The sequence below is a fragment of the Opisthorchis viverrini genome, assembly GCF_000715545.1.
Source record: "Opisthorchis viverrini unplaced genomic scaffold opera_v5_92, whole genome shotgun sequence".
NCBI classification, from domain to species: domain Eukaryota; kingdom Metazoa; phylum Platyhelminthes; class Trematoda; order Opisthorchiida; family Opisthorchiidae; genus Opisthorchis; species Opisthorchis viverrini.
The window spans coordinates 979,852-994,957 of NW_008751748.1; the positions used below are offsets into that span (position 1 = coordinate 979,852).

Consider the following 15,106-nt stretch of genomic DNA (forward strand, 5'->3'; position numbering starts at 1 on the left):
GGACACTGCTTTGTGTGCGGAAGCTTTTGGAGAGCTCTCCGTACACTCTCACACGTCCGGAAGTCTGAGAATACAAAGAACGTATTATGTTTACAAACTTCCGGGGCATTCCTTGGTGGGCAAGCGTCTCGATAAGAACAGACCGATCAACCGAGTCGAATGCGCCTCGGAAATCCAGGAATACTAGAATTGTGGGTCGCTTATACGTATGGCGTTGTTCTAGCACCTGACGCAGTGTGAAGATTTGGTCAACACAACCCCTACCAGGCCGGAATCCCGCTTGCTGCTCTCGAGTCAGCATCTCACGAGCCACCATAAGGCGACGAAGCACACTTGACGCCAACAGTCTCGTTGCAACCGGGGTCAAGCTGATCCCCCTGTGGTTGCCACACTCACTACGCGCCCCTTTTTTGAAAATGGGCACTATCACCGATTCTCCCCAGTTGTCTGGGACAGACTCCTTTTCCCAAATACAAGCAAACAGGTCGGACAGGCGCTGACTGAGGACTTCACCCCCGTCTTTGAACAGTGCAGGTGGAAGGTCATCCGGACCGGGAGCTCGGTGGCGCTTGAGAGAACATATGCAGTCGTAAACCTCCGAGGCCGTAGGTGGTTCCACGTTCACCGTCCAAGGTTCTACTTCACCTGTGGGCTTTAGATGAGTGTCGGCTGGTGGCCAAGACCTGCCGAGCCAGAGCCATGTAACAGAAACGTGAAAAATTTCCCCGAGTGACAAGAACCATGTCAACAACGAGCATTTACTGAATCGAGACAGTACAACACATTTTGACAGTGGCGTATGCCTACGGTAAGAAGGATAACAATTTTCACACCCCGCAGAGGCTCGTCATCAAAAAGATTCTGTTAGACTACAGCCATTGCGTGATTCTGCCGCACAGTTAATGATCCATTTGCGAAACTTAGCAGATTAGCACAGCAAGTATAACACCCATCCACCAGCAGGAAATATGTGACATAGACCAAAACAAAACAGCTAGCAAGGNATATATTGGCTAATACAATGTCACGGACGTTGAGAGTAATTGCGGACATGTGGGGAAATGCAACTTGCATGGAAGGGCAGAAACCTACGCTCATCATCCGTGTGCAACTTCTGTTTCATTTTCTCCAATTTTTCCTGGTCCCGAGCACCACCTTTATGTTTACGCAGAGTTAGTGTACGCATTCTTTCTTCCTCAGTCATTGGTCGGACGAGTGAATACTCTTCATGATTGGTGATACCTGAACGAAAAAATCAAACAGATCTATGTATTTGAGCAAATAAGAGCTTGAAACAGAGCCTGAAGAACACTACATTAGAGCTAGAAAGGCACCTTAGAAGACCTATGGAGATTTAATCCTGCAAATGAAGACGGTCTGCACTAAAAACTGAGAACCACTGTACAGGAGACGTTATCAAAGAACAACCTTCGGGGTGGTGGAGACGGGATAAAAATTTGAGGTCGTCGGTTCTGAGTAAACAATCATCTGTTAACTTAATCGATTGAAGAAAAGTAAGAGGGATCTACATTTCAATGAAAACAAAACCATAGACTGGGTGGATTTGGACTTTGTACAAAGAAAGAATAGCTAGTGTGAAATGTTTTCGGGACCGTGAGAAAAAGCTGATTCGCTCGGAAACTGGTGGAGACATGAGAGAGCTAAAATTAGAACTGACTCGTTAAGCTGCAACAAGGGCAATATCCAGCGAATCTCGTGGCCCATAAACGCAACTTATACCCTAACAATTGTGGCCTTAGGAGAATTTCGGATAAGAATGTGATCCAAACGGTTGGAAGGAGTGACGTGTCCTAGCGGAGGCCGATATGAGCGATTTTTCATGAACTAAGAAACGCGTGTTTGTATAGATTAACAACTCATCGGACAGGAATAAATCGGAATTAACTATCAAGTAGTGCACAAAATTGACAATGAAACTAGAGGGAACGTTTGGGATGGGTATGTGTACATATCTGACCGGTTGGCGAAACACAAGGCAGAAACTCCGTCAAAGGGGGGGAGGAGAATGCGTGGGCCAAACAGGATCGTAGCAGGTGATGGAGCGTTCGTCATAGGAGCCCATGGGCGCAGATGAGGTAGTGAGCATAGCAAGGGGTGTATACTAAGAATAGAATTCAAGGTTTGTGAGGTGCAGCCATCACGGTGTACAGTGTGGGCGGAGAAAGACACTATTCTGAACAAACGGCTAATGTTTAGAAACGACTATAATTCACAACTTGGCTGACTAGTGTTTCTGTACTAGTGTTGAAGAAGAAAGCGAAATAATCAGACTTGAAAGCTGTCGATGGTACTTATTTCGCAGGATTAACCCGATTGGAAGGTGGACTCGAGATTATCGCACGGAAGAGCGAACAGTTCNCGGAGAAAGACACTATTCTGAACAAACGGCTAATGTTTAGAAACGACTATAATTCACAACTTGGCTGACTAGTGTTTCTGTACTAGTGTTGAAGAAGAAAGCGAAATAATCAGACTTGAAAGCTGTCGGTGGTACTTATTTCGCAGGATTAACCCGATTGGAAGGTGGACTCGAGATTATCGCACGGAAGAGCGAACAGTTCGAGTGCAAAGTGGCATTTGTCAAGCGATACGCAAAGTGCGTGTTGTAGAAGGCCACATAACATATGCAGAAAGACCTTGAAAAGTAAAAATGCCACCAACAAGGGATGGAAAGTGGACGAAAAGCGATGGGCGAAAGGGATGTGTAAGACAACAGATAATGGGAAAATTCGAAATATATTGCATCAATATCGCCGGAAATCAGGGTCTTCGTTAAGAAGAGGACGCAGAAGATTCAGAGGACAGTGTGTGCTACAGTCCCATTCCTCACTTGTAAACATCGCAGAATGCGAATCGGCTTTTAATAGCATATCGGTTATTCATGTGGTAATTATGTTTTGATTTGAAGACAGGAGACTCAAATCAAAGACCTGGAGTGGAACATTATGTCCTACCGATGATCCAGGTAGATGGGCACTAGATATCTCCCGGTAGCAAAGACTATTTATCCGCAGGTAAGTAAAACAAACCGCGAAGGAGAGCTACATATGAGGCCCTTCAAAGGAAAACTTACGTCGAGACGGTGCCACAGTCGGTTAAGATTGCATATGCATCCAACGTTTTTCGTTGTTCAACTAATGGCCCCACCGCCGTTAGTGATAGAACCTTATTGATAGAACAACTTATTCGAAGATGTTGCTGTCATTACTGGATTGTGGTACAGGGTTGTTCCAGTCACATAACAGCAATTTGTGATTGAGGGGCGCAGAACTCATTCAAAGTGACAGATGTCGCCAGATCGTCTGAAACACTAAGAGCGGCTGACATCCAAACAAACCACGACATAATTAAACATCACAGTGTAGTAACTAGAGATGTCACCTTGACTCTCGACGTAACGAGACTGTGCTACTGATACTTCGAACCTCAATGTGGCACACAAAACCTTAACCCGTGGGCATCAAATGGGATTTCGGTCGGGCAGCGGATGCGCCACACCTTCATACACCATTCAGTGCTTAGCAGCCCCCAAGGATACATCAGATTCTGTCGACTGATCCGTGTCTTTTATCACGTCTACTCAGGAAAGAACGACCAAAGGTTCTCTATAAATTCATTATTAGGTTTTTGAGTGTGTAACCATATCTAAAAGCTTTCCCGAAAGAAGTAGTGTCCATTAGGGATCTTCACTCTCTTCATTTCTGTTCAAAATCGAACACTGAAGGGTCTTAAAAATCCCGGATTAGATCGTTACTGGTTAAAACCTTGCCGATCTGGATGCTTAAAGTATGAAAACATGCATACAGCACAAGCGCCATTGGATAAAATCACCAACAGCATATTATCTTTTGGCACGTGCCTTTCAATTGTAAAGTTATGCTTTAGAATGTGAAGTCCTGAACACGCTCCTTGCAATTCAAGAAGAAACAACGGAGATTGTGGAGAATTTTATGTACCTCGGCAGTTGGAAAAGCTCCGACGGAAGTGGTCAGTACGCGAATCTTGAAGGTTTGAATCGCGTTTACCGCGCCATCTGCTGTGTCTCAAGGGTTATGTGTTCAAGGATACAGTAACAGTTGTGGTGTTGTCTGGTTGCAACATGGCATCTGTGGGTGGATGACCTTGGGCGTCTTCGGACTTTTGATCACCCACTACAGGATTGCTGATGGCATCCGATGGCATCTTCAGATTTGCAATAAACCAATTAAGGGACGCGCGCTTGGTTCTGGAGCGGGTGTATTGGTGACAGAAAATATCCAGAACCTTCATTTTGGGTGACCCAGTCATATGTTGCGGATTTAAACTCATCGCCTACCGCGCATCCACAAAATTCTACAAACCAGGTGGACAAGTTGTGGCGTGGTAGAAAGGCTTGAAAGAGATTACAGTGAACGCGGTTGTTGCTGGTGCGCTTCACGTTCCAGGATGGGGCTTGGTTGTGTTTGGCTAGATGTGATGCGAGAAATGACGGCCAATCGACCTGAGTGGTGTCCGAGCTGTCAGTTTCTTTTCGGATTGTGTAATTGAGCATTTGGAGGTGTAGGCACCATTGAATGCTTCAGGCGATTTGGCACTAGGGTCCTTTCCTATTCCGCCTTTCGCTTTCTCACCTTAAGGCTTTAAATATAACTAGACAAACTTTGTTGTTGTAAGCTGGTGAAGTATCGGTGTCAACAATTATATTGTTGTCTCTGAATATGATAGCTTCAGTTGCAATCCCTTTAACGACTTCAACTTAGGATGGGAAGATCCAGACTTACTGGTATCGGGCTGAGTTACAGAACTTCCTCGAAGTGTATGATGCTAAATAAACCTCTCTACCCAGCGTTCAATCACCCTGTCTAGGTTGTTTAGGAATTGAACTTTTCTTTCGTATGAGGTTTCCATGATGGAGAGTTTCTTCGATAGAAGATGCCAAGTTAGATTTTTCGGAAGTCTCGCGACCCCGACACCGGTGTCAACCCGGGAATATGTTTGGCCCACCAAGACCCCAAATCTGTCCAGAAATCTCATAAGATTTTCTATCAGGTAGGACGCAGTTTCAGTCGCTACTTGCCGAAGTGCATAGGTAAGCACCCACGTTCTCAAGTTGCTAAGGGAAGATCCGTGGCCGGCTTTTTCCTCCGGTGGTCGTTCTGACAGCTTCCACTTTGTTGTGATGCTCGGAATTCGGTGCTGTAATGATCCTGCGGGTTATATCCGCTGGAATTCGGTTCCTTAAGAACCAATGTGGTCAGTCGGGAGCAGTCAAACGAAGAATAGCAAGTCCCCATACTGCGATCTGATGGCACTCTTATTGTTCGCCGCGATAGGAGGGGCGTTTTCCCCTGGTGATCAGGAGTTTTATATTCGTGGGTACGGCAGTGCTGCCCTATCCCCTCAAACGATGGGGTAGAAAAAGTCGTACCTAAAATACGCACACTTCCATCATCAAACAGTTGACCATTACTGCCAATGAATTATCATAAAAAGAAACGAGAAACAAGTGAACCTTGTCATGAGCCCAATGAGACCCTAAACGCACCTGCTTGAGTGACAGCACCGAGGGTTGCACAGCCATGACTTACTTCCTGCACCAACCGGCCAGACAAGTTCCCTGCAGCCATGTGGGTGAAGCACTGAATAGTTGGTTCCGGCAAGATTCTTTCAGGAAAAGCCCGACAACCATTACTCTGCAGTTCAGATCAATTTTTCAGCAAACAGCGATGACTACCCAGATAACCCCGTGGTGGACATGAATGATGGTGATCAGTGGCTTCAGTTTCAGAACCCGGTAGAAGCAGTGTCAGCAGTAAACCGGTTCTGGCTGATTCTGGCTGCCACAGCTCCGCTGGCTGATGGTTTTTGATGGAGGAATGGATGGATAAGCATTGAAGGAAATAACTCTTATCGGTGAATACAGGGGTGGGTACACCAGGCGGGTACATCAGGAAAGCTATACGTTTAAGACAATGGCTCGGACGCACACGTGCCACTGAGCGCGTGACGAAGTCACATGTACCAGTTTTCTGGGACTAGTCGCGTGGATCAACCTCGTTCTCTGTATTATATGCCTTTTCATTACTTTGGCCTTCTGCCCCTAGCCACACGCTGAGTTCCACTCGAAGTCCGGCAGAGGCGGGAATAGTTCTTTGAGATCCAAGCAACACCACCATCCTCGTGGCGCCGCACCACATGCGAAACACTGCACTGTTCAAAAATGTGGCCAAAGGGTTGGATCAATTTGGTTAGTTACAAAAATACACCTGCTTTTTCCTCCTCTTCGAACACAAGATCGACGTCGTCTGTATATTCCAGATGAACAAAGTTTCTGCCAACATATTGAAGACTTTCATTGTTCACCTCAATATCTCGTCCATCACAAAATTATGTAGGAATGAGAAGGGTGAGTACCCTTGACGGACACCCATTTGGGTACGGCTTCTGGTGAGCTACCCGGATATTCTCCTACGCCTGTAAGTCCAAAAATACAAGAACTTATTGGGTTCACAGATTTCCGGGACACTTCTCTGTAGGTAAGCATGTAAACTGGCCAGTAAACTGGGTCATATGCGCTACGGAAATTCAGGAATCTCAGGAAACCGACGTTTATACGTCGGGTGATGTTCCAGCACCTGACTGGGTGTGAAGTTTTGATCAGCATAAATCTGGCAAAGCTGGAACCTTTCTTGCCGTTCTCGAGTTAGTTTTGTCAGCCACCATAAGGCAACGAAGGAAAAGTGACACTGAGTTTCTTTACGACCGGGGTCAACCTGACCAACCTAAGATTGCCACACTAACTACAGGGGCTTTTTTGAAAACAGGCCATATCACCGATTGTCCGGTTGCCTGGAACAGCCTCCTCTGCCAGGATGCAAGCGAACAGAACGGACAAGCGCTGAGTGAGGACTTCATCCCCATCCTTGAACAAGGCAGGCATAAGGTAATTCAGACCAGAAGCTTGGTGACGCTTGGGGGGATATGTATCTGAGCCTCCGAGGCCATCTGGAGTTTCATTTGGGGTTCTACTGCAGTTCCAAGATCCAAATGAGTGGTAGGTGCCCACGAGAACGAGTGCTCGGTGCAGCTGTCGATGCTCATTTTTTGTTCAAAATGGTCCCGACCACTTAGTCCCTTCGTTTCGTTCATAGGCAGTTGTCCGTGACTGTTCAACGGACCAACTGAAATAATCTTCGAGTATTCCCGGATTTCCGGACACATTCAATTTTTTAGCCTTCCTTGTTCACCAGGCATCACGGTCGGTGTGCCCCTCATATTCACTCGGCTTCTGACGATTTGTCTGGCCAAATTGTGTTCAGGACCGGCTAGAATATGTCCCTGAGAATCAAGCAGTGGCGCTGTTCTGTCTAATATCAGGTGCTTCAACAGACCTGGTAGCGCCGTGCAACAAGTCAAACTCGCAGTGCAGTACAACGAGGTGACGATCTTGTCCAAGCGTTAATTCACATTTGACGGTGGATAAGTTGGAAGAGACTCCAGACGACGATTCCGGTAATTTCATCTAACACCGGAATCTGTCAGTCTCACAGTTGCCAAGCGATGTTTCCACACCTTATGTGGCATCGAGGAACGAAGAGACAAGCGACTCAGAACGAGTGCGTGGTTTCAATCCACAAATGTGTTGTAAACCAAGAGTCAGTCGGTTACTGACCGCAGCATCAGTGAATGATGGTGACACGATGTGTCCGTGGCTGCGGCCCAGTTGGAATATATCATGTGGTCAGATGACTCTGGATGTTTCAGAAGTACTTCACAAAAGCAGTCCGCAGTGAGCAGGCAGCGATGGACTGTGCGTCGAGGCGACGTTTGGTTGACCGTCTGCGTGGACCTTTAGCTCCGGTGATTTTGAGGTTGAGGTCTGATCAGCAACAGGAGTCTGAAACATGAACCTTTTCAGTGAGTTATCAGGATCCATGAAGCTCTCACTAACTTGTCATTTGTGCCAAAATCTGTTTTTTGTCCAAAAGCCGTGTGCTTAAGACCTCCACACGCCCCATGCTTTTATGAGACTCGAAACTCGGGCTACCCTAGCGGATGGGGTTTCGGAACTGACCTCAACGGATCACAGCAGATGTGCTGACAGTCACAACAAAGCTCAAGGAGGTATGCTGCAGGGATCCGGAATATTCTAGTTAATTACGCATTCCTAACACAAAGCTCTTCGGCACATGCCCCAAAGCTTGATGTTATCAGGTCAAACGGTACAACGCGTGCGCACAGACTATCTAGGACCACCCGCGATATCCACTGGTGTAAACGCACTGTGCGAACGGAAAGGCTTCTCAGGTGGAGTCATGAAGTAGTGAGTCAACAAACGGTGATGCATGGTGAAACTTAGCACGATGCCCAGAGCGCCCAGTATAACATCATCATATCTGCTCCACCACAACCTGAACTGGGACACATGGTTGTCGTACCACTTATGCCCGACAGGCCATGTGGAAAATGCTTCATACCATCATTTCTCTCTTCCTGATAAGGAAGGTCATTTCGCCCGTGCAAATCCGAATGTTCGAGTTATCAGGGAACCATTACTAAAAAATATGTAGCCCAGGGGAAAAAAGGAAGAGGGTGCGGAGCACACTTGGCAATCTTATACACACACAACAGCTAAGACCATCAGTACTCAAGCGGCGCGCCGTATGACAGTTTGCGAGCCAATATGTATACACAAGAATTAGTGCACGAATACATCAGAGTATGCAATGCAAAGAAGGGAAGCAAGCATAATTCGTAGTTCCAAAACCGGGAAACGAAAACCCACCCATTTTCGAACATATTCGGTCCATGAGCTCTGCCACCGTTTTGCTATCATCCACCTGCAGTACCTTCCGGGTACCATCCATCGTCTGTATTACCAAAAGGCGCAATTTATTCCGGTATTCAACCTCGAACTAACAAATGCGAAAATTTAAAAAACAAACTAACATTATCACGGAAGTGATAATATGACAACATCCGTGAGTTGTCCAGCCAGGAAGAATGCTTCGGATCAGGATCAGGAACGAAAATTCCATAATCTAGGGCTAAGCACTAAGTAACAGAATCAATTGTCAGTATTTACGATTGTTGACTTTAGCCTCTGGTATTTGGAGCCGAATTTCGCAGCACAGGTCTGAGACACATAAATCTTTTTCCAATTTCAACACGTAGGCGTTGGTCGACGGAGGAACCCGAACAATTAAAGTGCAAAAGGACATCGGAAACTCGAAATGCTCGGGAGATCATATAACGCGCCACGACGCACTCGACCTTGATGCTTGAAATGCGCGCTCTCTTGTCTGTACATGACGGAACAGATTCTCCGAACTTGCCTTCGCCAAGCAATACGTCCAAGTTGGGCCACCAGCTAGCTAAAATGATAGCTGCAGTGGGTTACATAGTTACTACCTTGTATTTTTAGCCAGTCTGGAAAGGGATTTTTACTGGGTGATGCACGCAAGATCCCTTATCCGTTAGATCCTTCTCAACTATCGCAAGTCTTCTCAGCGCAGTATTCGCACAATGAAATTTAATTTCCGGAAGCTACGGTGTGTCCCTGTTGAACTGAAACAGGCAGGCAATTGTGTTCAGAGTACGAGCCCAATCTTTTGAGCCCTATCTGGACATTCCAGGGTATCAGCGACATTAGAGAAGTATTCCACCAGACGTTTTCCGCCGGAGATATGGCAGTTTCAGTGGACAATGGAATTAGGTGAGCTCCAAAAATATGAACGTAGATTAGGGTGGTTTTCGAGTTGAGCACATACGCAACAAACTGCAATATTTTGGCGAAAGGTTTTATTCTACTCTCAAGAGTTATGCAGCTAAGAGCACACTGGGATGCTGGGCCCCTTAAGAGATCGCCCTTGAACTGAAGAAACTGCCGACCGGAGCTGCTGATGAAGTTCTGCTTCTGACCTAGTAATTGTGTCATATGGAAGTGGAGCGCATGATAAATGGAAATAGAAATGCCCAAATGCCGTATAGCTAGCTGAAGGTGATTGGCACAGACCACCAGTGTTCTATTAAACGGAAATTTCGCCGGCCGCGGCTTGTTCTCCAATACGTCCGTCAGTGTGTCTAAAGGTAAGCAGAAATCCAAAACGAGTACAACACGAAAGTCTAACATCACAGTGGGACCGATGATGGCGATGACTACCTGTCGTGAGTTAATCAAAGCGGAATACAGTTAAGAGTAACAAACAGATAAATTGTCAAGAAGGACGGGCAGGATAAAACCTTGAGATTTAACCTTAGTTACTAAGATTTTTCAACACCCGCCAGTTTTACTGGTGTGCCAAGAAGTTCTATGGGGAACACTTCAATCCAGGTCGAGTTTTCTTGCCCAAGTACGTCATTTTGCAGTCTCCGAACAAGCCCATCACATTGTGGGTTGCCAGATGGACCTCCCATTGAGGTATTTGTCGATTTCGAGGCGTGACGGCCAAAGTGAAGGACAAGCACCTGGCGTTACAGTACTCCCGCTATCAGGCGGATGGCATTACCCACCAGGGATTTACCCTAGAATTTGATGATATTTCAAAATAAGCCTAAGCGAGCCTTCCGAAATCCTTTCAAAATCTTCGCCAGGATGGTAAGATTTTATATTTATCCAAGAGTTCTTCCGGCATACCTGCGGAAACGCAGAAGTAGGCAGTTGTTATAAGATAAACAGCTCATGCACCAAAGATTAGTTTGATTCATTTTCACCATCTCGAAAAATGAAATCTGGCAACAGCTCATCCAGAACATGCTAGTCGGTCGGTCATAAGAATACCAGGGGTACTGCCGAAATCCCGTCCATTTTGTGTATAGGATACAAAGCTTTCGTATGACCGTTTCCCTAAAATTTGGGTAGCACATTGGACCCTCCATTTGTTCCAGTATCATGTGCGACCACACAGAAAAATACGCAAAAACCTGGTAGAATGCTAGCTGGAGCTGAATGTCATTTTAGCGTCCATATTGAGAACCCACGTCCACAAAAAATTCCTCGTATTTGTTTTTATTTCCCATGCGTTCTGGACTGAAAGCTAGAGTTCATATAATCGTTTTTTGTTTCGACAAACACTAAACGCGCTATTTTTCTCGGAGGTGGTACCATTTTTCGTGCAGTTTGGCCAATCAGAGAATTTCAGTTTGCTATTCCTGGTAGTCCTGGTCGTCAAAATTGGTATTGATGTTGGCAATTGATATCCATGTTTTGGCATATGGGGGAGAAATTTGATGTCTCAAACCATTGACAATCATTTGGCGACCAATCTTAGAATTCAGGTGATGACGTCCGGAAGGAGATTCACCTGCTTGTTTGGTTTTATTGATGGGGATTTTTAGAACAGGGGAAGCAGACCAGTCGTCGTATACTTTGATTGACAACAGAACGTTTAGAGTGCTTGTAATCGGCTCCTTTCGGCAACCAGTTAACTCTAACACTTGGGTAAACTTTCTGGGGTGAAAAGTGGATCAATCGGCTCTTTCTTACAGGCTTAGATGATCCTGTAATGAATGGGTCCGCGATTTGGGCAGTGGCTACCTCGAGAAAGATTTAAAACAAGTATCCTATAGACACGGAAAGCACGGTTCGAAAAGCGAATCCTCCAAATAGTCCTGAGACAACGTTGGGCTGAGACAACTCCAAATTGGAGGATTTCATCAGCCTCATGGTGTAATGTGCAGCGCTCCATTTTCATCATCCTTTGGACATGAAAATGTCAATCCGTAATATCTCTTCAGCCACGTTTTGGTTATGGTTGTTGTCAACAGAAAATGATCCGATAGATATTTAGACGTTCTTAGGCTTGGTTTGATGACGCGGAACGCATATTTCCTCACCCACGCCTGCACACTTGAAGATCATTCTGTTCACTTTGCGAAGAGCCGAAGATTTGTGAGATTTCGTTGCTGAAGAACGGCAGGTGAAACTGTAATCACGTCGAATCTGGACAGGCCGGCAGTTAATTTCGGAAGCTTCATGAAGTGACGGATAGGGTGGTCTGTTACGCCAGTGGCGCAATCAGTGTGCCTTGTGAAGTCACTTAAATCAACCCAAGTGAAGTTGCTTGGAACATGGTTGACCGAGGGGCTTAGACAAGGGCATTCCAGACTCGGAGCTCTTCTCATATCTTTAGCGCCCCCAATCCTGTCGTGCGGACACAAATATAGTGTTGTTCTTGGCAATGTTCTGGAATGTAGGTAGCATAGGTGCGCTGCCCAATCAAATGCGCAATGGCAGCCACACCTATCAAAGCTGCCCAGTCCAAGTATGTCTCAGATTAACCACAGCTTCAAAATATAACGGGAAGCTTTTATGCGTTTACCAACATGAGCCATATGAGAGTTTCTTAGAGAGATTTCATCACATAGCTATCAGTGTGTGGATAGAAGGCATAAAATCCCGTTCAGAAAAGAGTTAGACCTCCAGAGTGACCTTCAAGTCCATTGAAAGAAACGATTGTTTCACTTAATCGTAGAATTATATAGAAATCGGAAATGACACCCCTATACAGAAATAGATCAAAATGACAGCTATAACCCGGTGGTGCGTAGACGTGGGCACGCACTATCATATCACCAAAATTATAGCAGTGTTAATGAGATGGTAGTAAGGTGGTATCAGTAATTGAAATGTTACAAACGAGGGAGACAACAGGGATTCTGTCACGTCACCCCTTAAAACACACAAGATGTGCAGATGATTGAGATCGGCACTTTTGTGCAAATTGGTTTAAATATGAGCATACGTTTGACAGACTCTACAGTAGTCTACAGGTAGACAAAACGACAAACGTGGCCACGTGCTCCCAGTTTCACCTGATTTTTTCTGCGCCTGCAGCGGTCATTCGCGAGTTTCATGTACTAAATCTGGTGTCAAAACATTTCAGACCATCTTCGGAATCTATTAGATCCCTGGAAAACCATAATTGGATTACTAATAATTCGCTGACCCGGGCCAATGAACATTTTAGAAAATTCTAGGTTGGAACTTTCCATTTGACCCCTCATTATCGTAGACTACTTCTAGCGTTATGATTTTTATTTCTTCGCCGCGCACTCCTCGTAAAGTAGCTTTCAGGGTAGACGGATCACTGCACATCCCATGAGACAACACGAACTGTGCAAAGTTTTCGCAGTTACCACATGTACGCCAAATTCTAATGACCGACAGCGCACGCCAGACCGAGCGCCCGGGGAGGTTCTGTTTTCGCTGGTGCACTGATTACTAAATGGTAGCATTCATTAGACCGGAGCTCAACTGCCTGATGAGCAAGCTTATTATTGACGTGATTTCTGTCAACGGACACCTGATATGCAACGAAATAAGGGATGCGCAGTTCTCAACTGCAGCAAGAGCTCCAGATTTGGAGGTACGAAAGTACGTTGAAGATGGATTTAGGAAAGTGCTGCCTGACCAAGTTATCTAATACTACCACACCGAGTGCTGACCTATAATCTGGCGGATGCTTGCATGATTGTTCACATTCACATCACTCTCGTTTGAATAGTAGTCCTCCTGTCCTAGCGCAATTATTCTGATCAATCCAAACCAAAGGATGGAAGCACTGAACTCGAGTTCTTCTGCTCCAACGACTCTTCAAACGAGAGTGATGTGAATGTGAACAATACCCATCCCGTATACCTCAAAACATGCATCAGCGGGTTTCAAGCGTCTGTGATGCCACCCGACTGGGAAGTCCTGACAAGCGGATGATCCATCGTCACAAACAGGACAGTTGCTCGCTTGTCGTATCGATCATGGGTCGGGCATACCAATCACATCGCTCAAACGTGAACACGTTCGGACGTGAGAATTCAGATGCGTGCAACGCACGCTGGTGGAATAGGGGTAGCACATTCGTCCCGCGTGTCGGGTGTCCGGAGTTCAAACCCCAGCAAAGCTATTAGATATTCACTGCTGATGAGGTCTGATAGGAACGAAACTCGAGTCTGATGCTTTTCCATTTTTGGTGTGGATTTATCAGAATAATTGGGCCGGGACAGGAAGACGACTGTACAAACTACAGTGATGTGAATGTGAACCGTACTCATCCCGCAAACCCCACAACATGCCTGCGGTATCCTTCACTGAGTAGAAGATTTGTCGTTGGTTCTTGTGTGACCCAGCAAATGTAGCCATACACTTTTGATTATGAGAAAACGTCGCCGGCCATTGGAGCTATCATTGAGCTATCATGCATAGTTTAAGCCCGGAGTTTGGCGGCGGGCCTGGAAGTTACGGTTGGTAGACAAAGTAAATAAGAACGCGTGCAGTTATATCGTGATGAAAGGCAGTAGTCAACCTTACGCCCCTAAAATTTCCCTGCACCCTTGTGGTAATCATGTTTAGTGGCGTTACGATTATCAATGAGAATGATCTCTCACCAGGGTGGCTAAAATTCACCTGCACTGTCATATAATGCTGCCACATCTCCTTATTAGTCGTTCACTATCGAGAGTCAGTTCATTCACAGAGATGAATGATGGCATCAGTACTGCACAACGCGTCAAATAGTGTTCGATTATTATACGTGGTGCACGACAGATTTCTCAAAAAACAGTGTTGTGCTGAACTTGTGCAAACCAACTCCTCTAACTAGTTACGCCGGACGAGTAGAACGGATCCAAATTTTAATCGAGAATCCCCTTGGTTAAAGTTACATTGGAAATTGAGCAATAATTAACCCCGACTTCAGAAGTACCGTGAACTGTTAATCCCTGCTATCATTTGGATTTGGGCCTGCGGCTGCATACGAATCGCCGGCGTTTGATGACTTGAGGGTTGGATCGCCTAAACGAACGGTAGAGTCGGGATGGATAAGCTCCTTGCTTTTGAATCTCTTGTTCTTTACGATACTTCCTAGTTAGCTAGTAGCTTTAAAAGCCTGTAAATTATGTCTATTCATTGGCAGTAGTGTTATTCAAAATAGCTTAAATATTCCCATGGTTTGAACGAGAACTTAATGACGAACAATGATAGTTTCGGGGGCTTGTCATTAGATACGTACTAACCTGATGACGTGATCCCGAAAACATCGATTTTCGTCACTGTTTTCTTATTTAAAATATGCGTTTCTACTTGAACCTGACATATGACTAGAAATATGGG

At 45.6% G+C, this 15,106-nt stretch overlaps 1 protein-coding gene across 1 annotated transcript in view; it reads right to left on the reverse strand.

Annotated features, from left to right (window-relative positions):
• The window catches only part of T265_05098 (hypothetical protein), a gene marked incomplete at both ends in the record, with an annotated part of 91,539 nt that extends 82,318 nt beyond the window's left edge, over positions 1 to 9,221 (reverse strand). Inside the window, 4 exons of the mRNA XM_009170015.1 lie at positions 1,093 to 1,242; positions 8,786 to 8,915; positions 8,950 to 9,041; positions 9,086 to 9,221. Of these exons, the coding sequence (XP_009168279.1) occupies positions 1,093 to 1,242; positions 8,786 to 8,915; positions 8,950 to 9,041; positions 9,086 to 9,221 (508 nt within the window). The remainder of the gene's footprint in view (positions 1 to 1,092; positions 1,243 to 8,785; positions 8,916 to 8,949; positions 9,042 to 9,085) is intronic.
• Between the last annotated feature and the right edge of the window lie 5,885 nt (positions 9,222 to 15,106).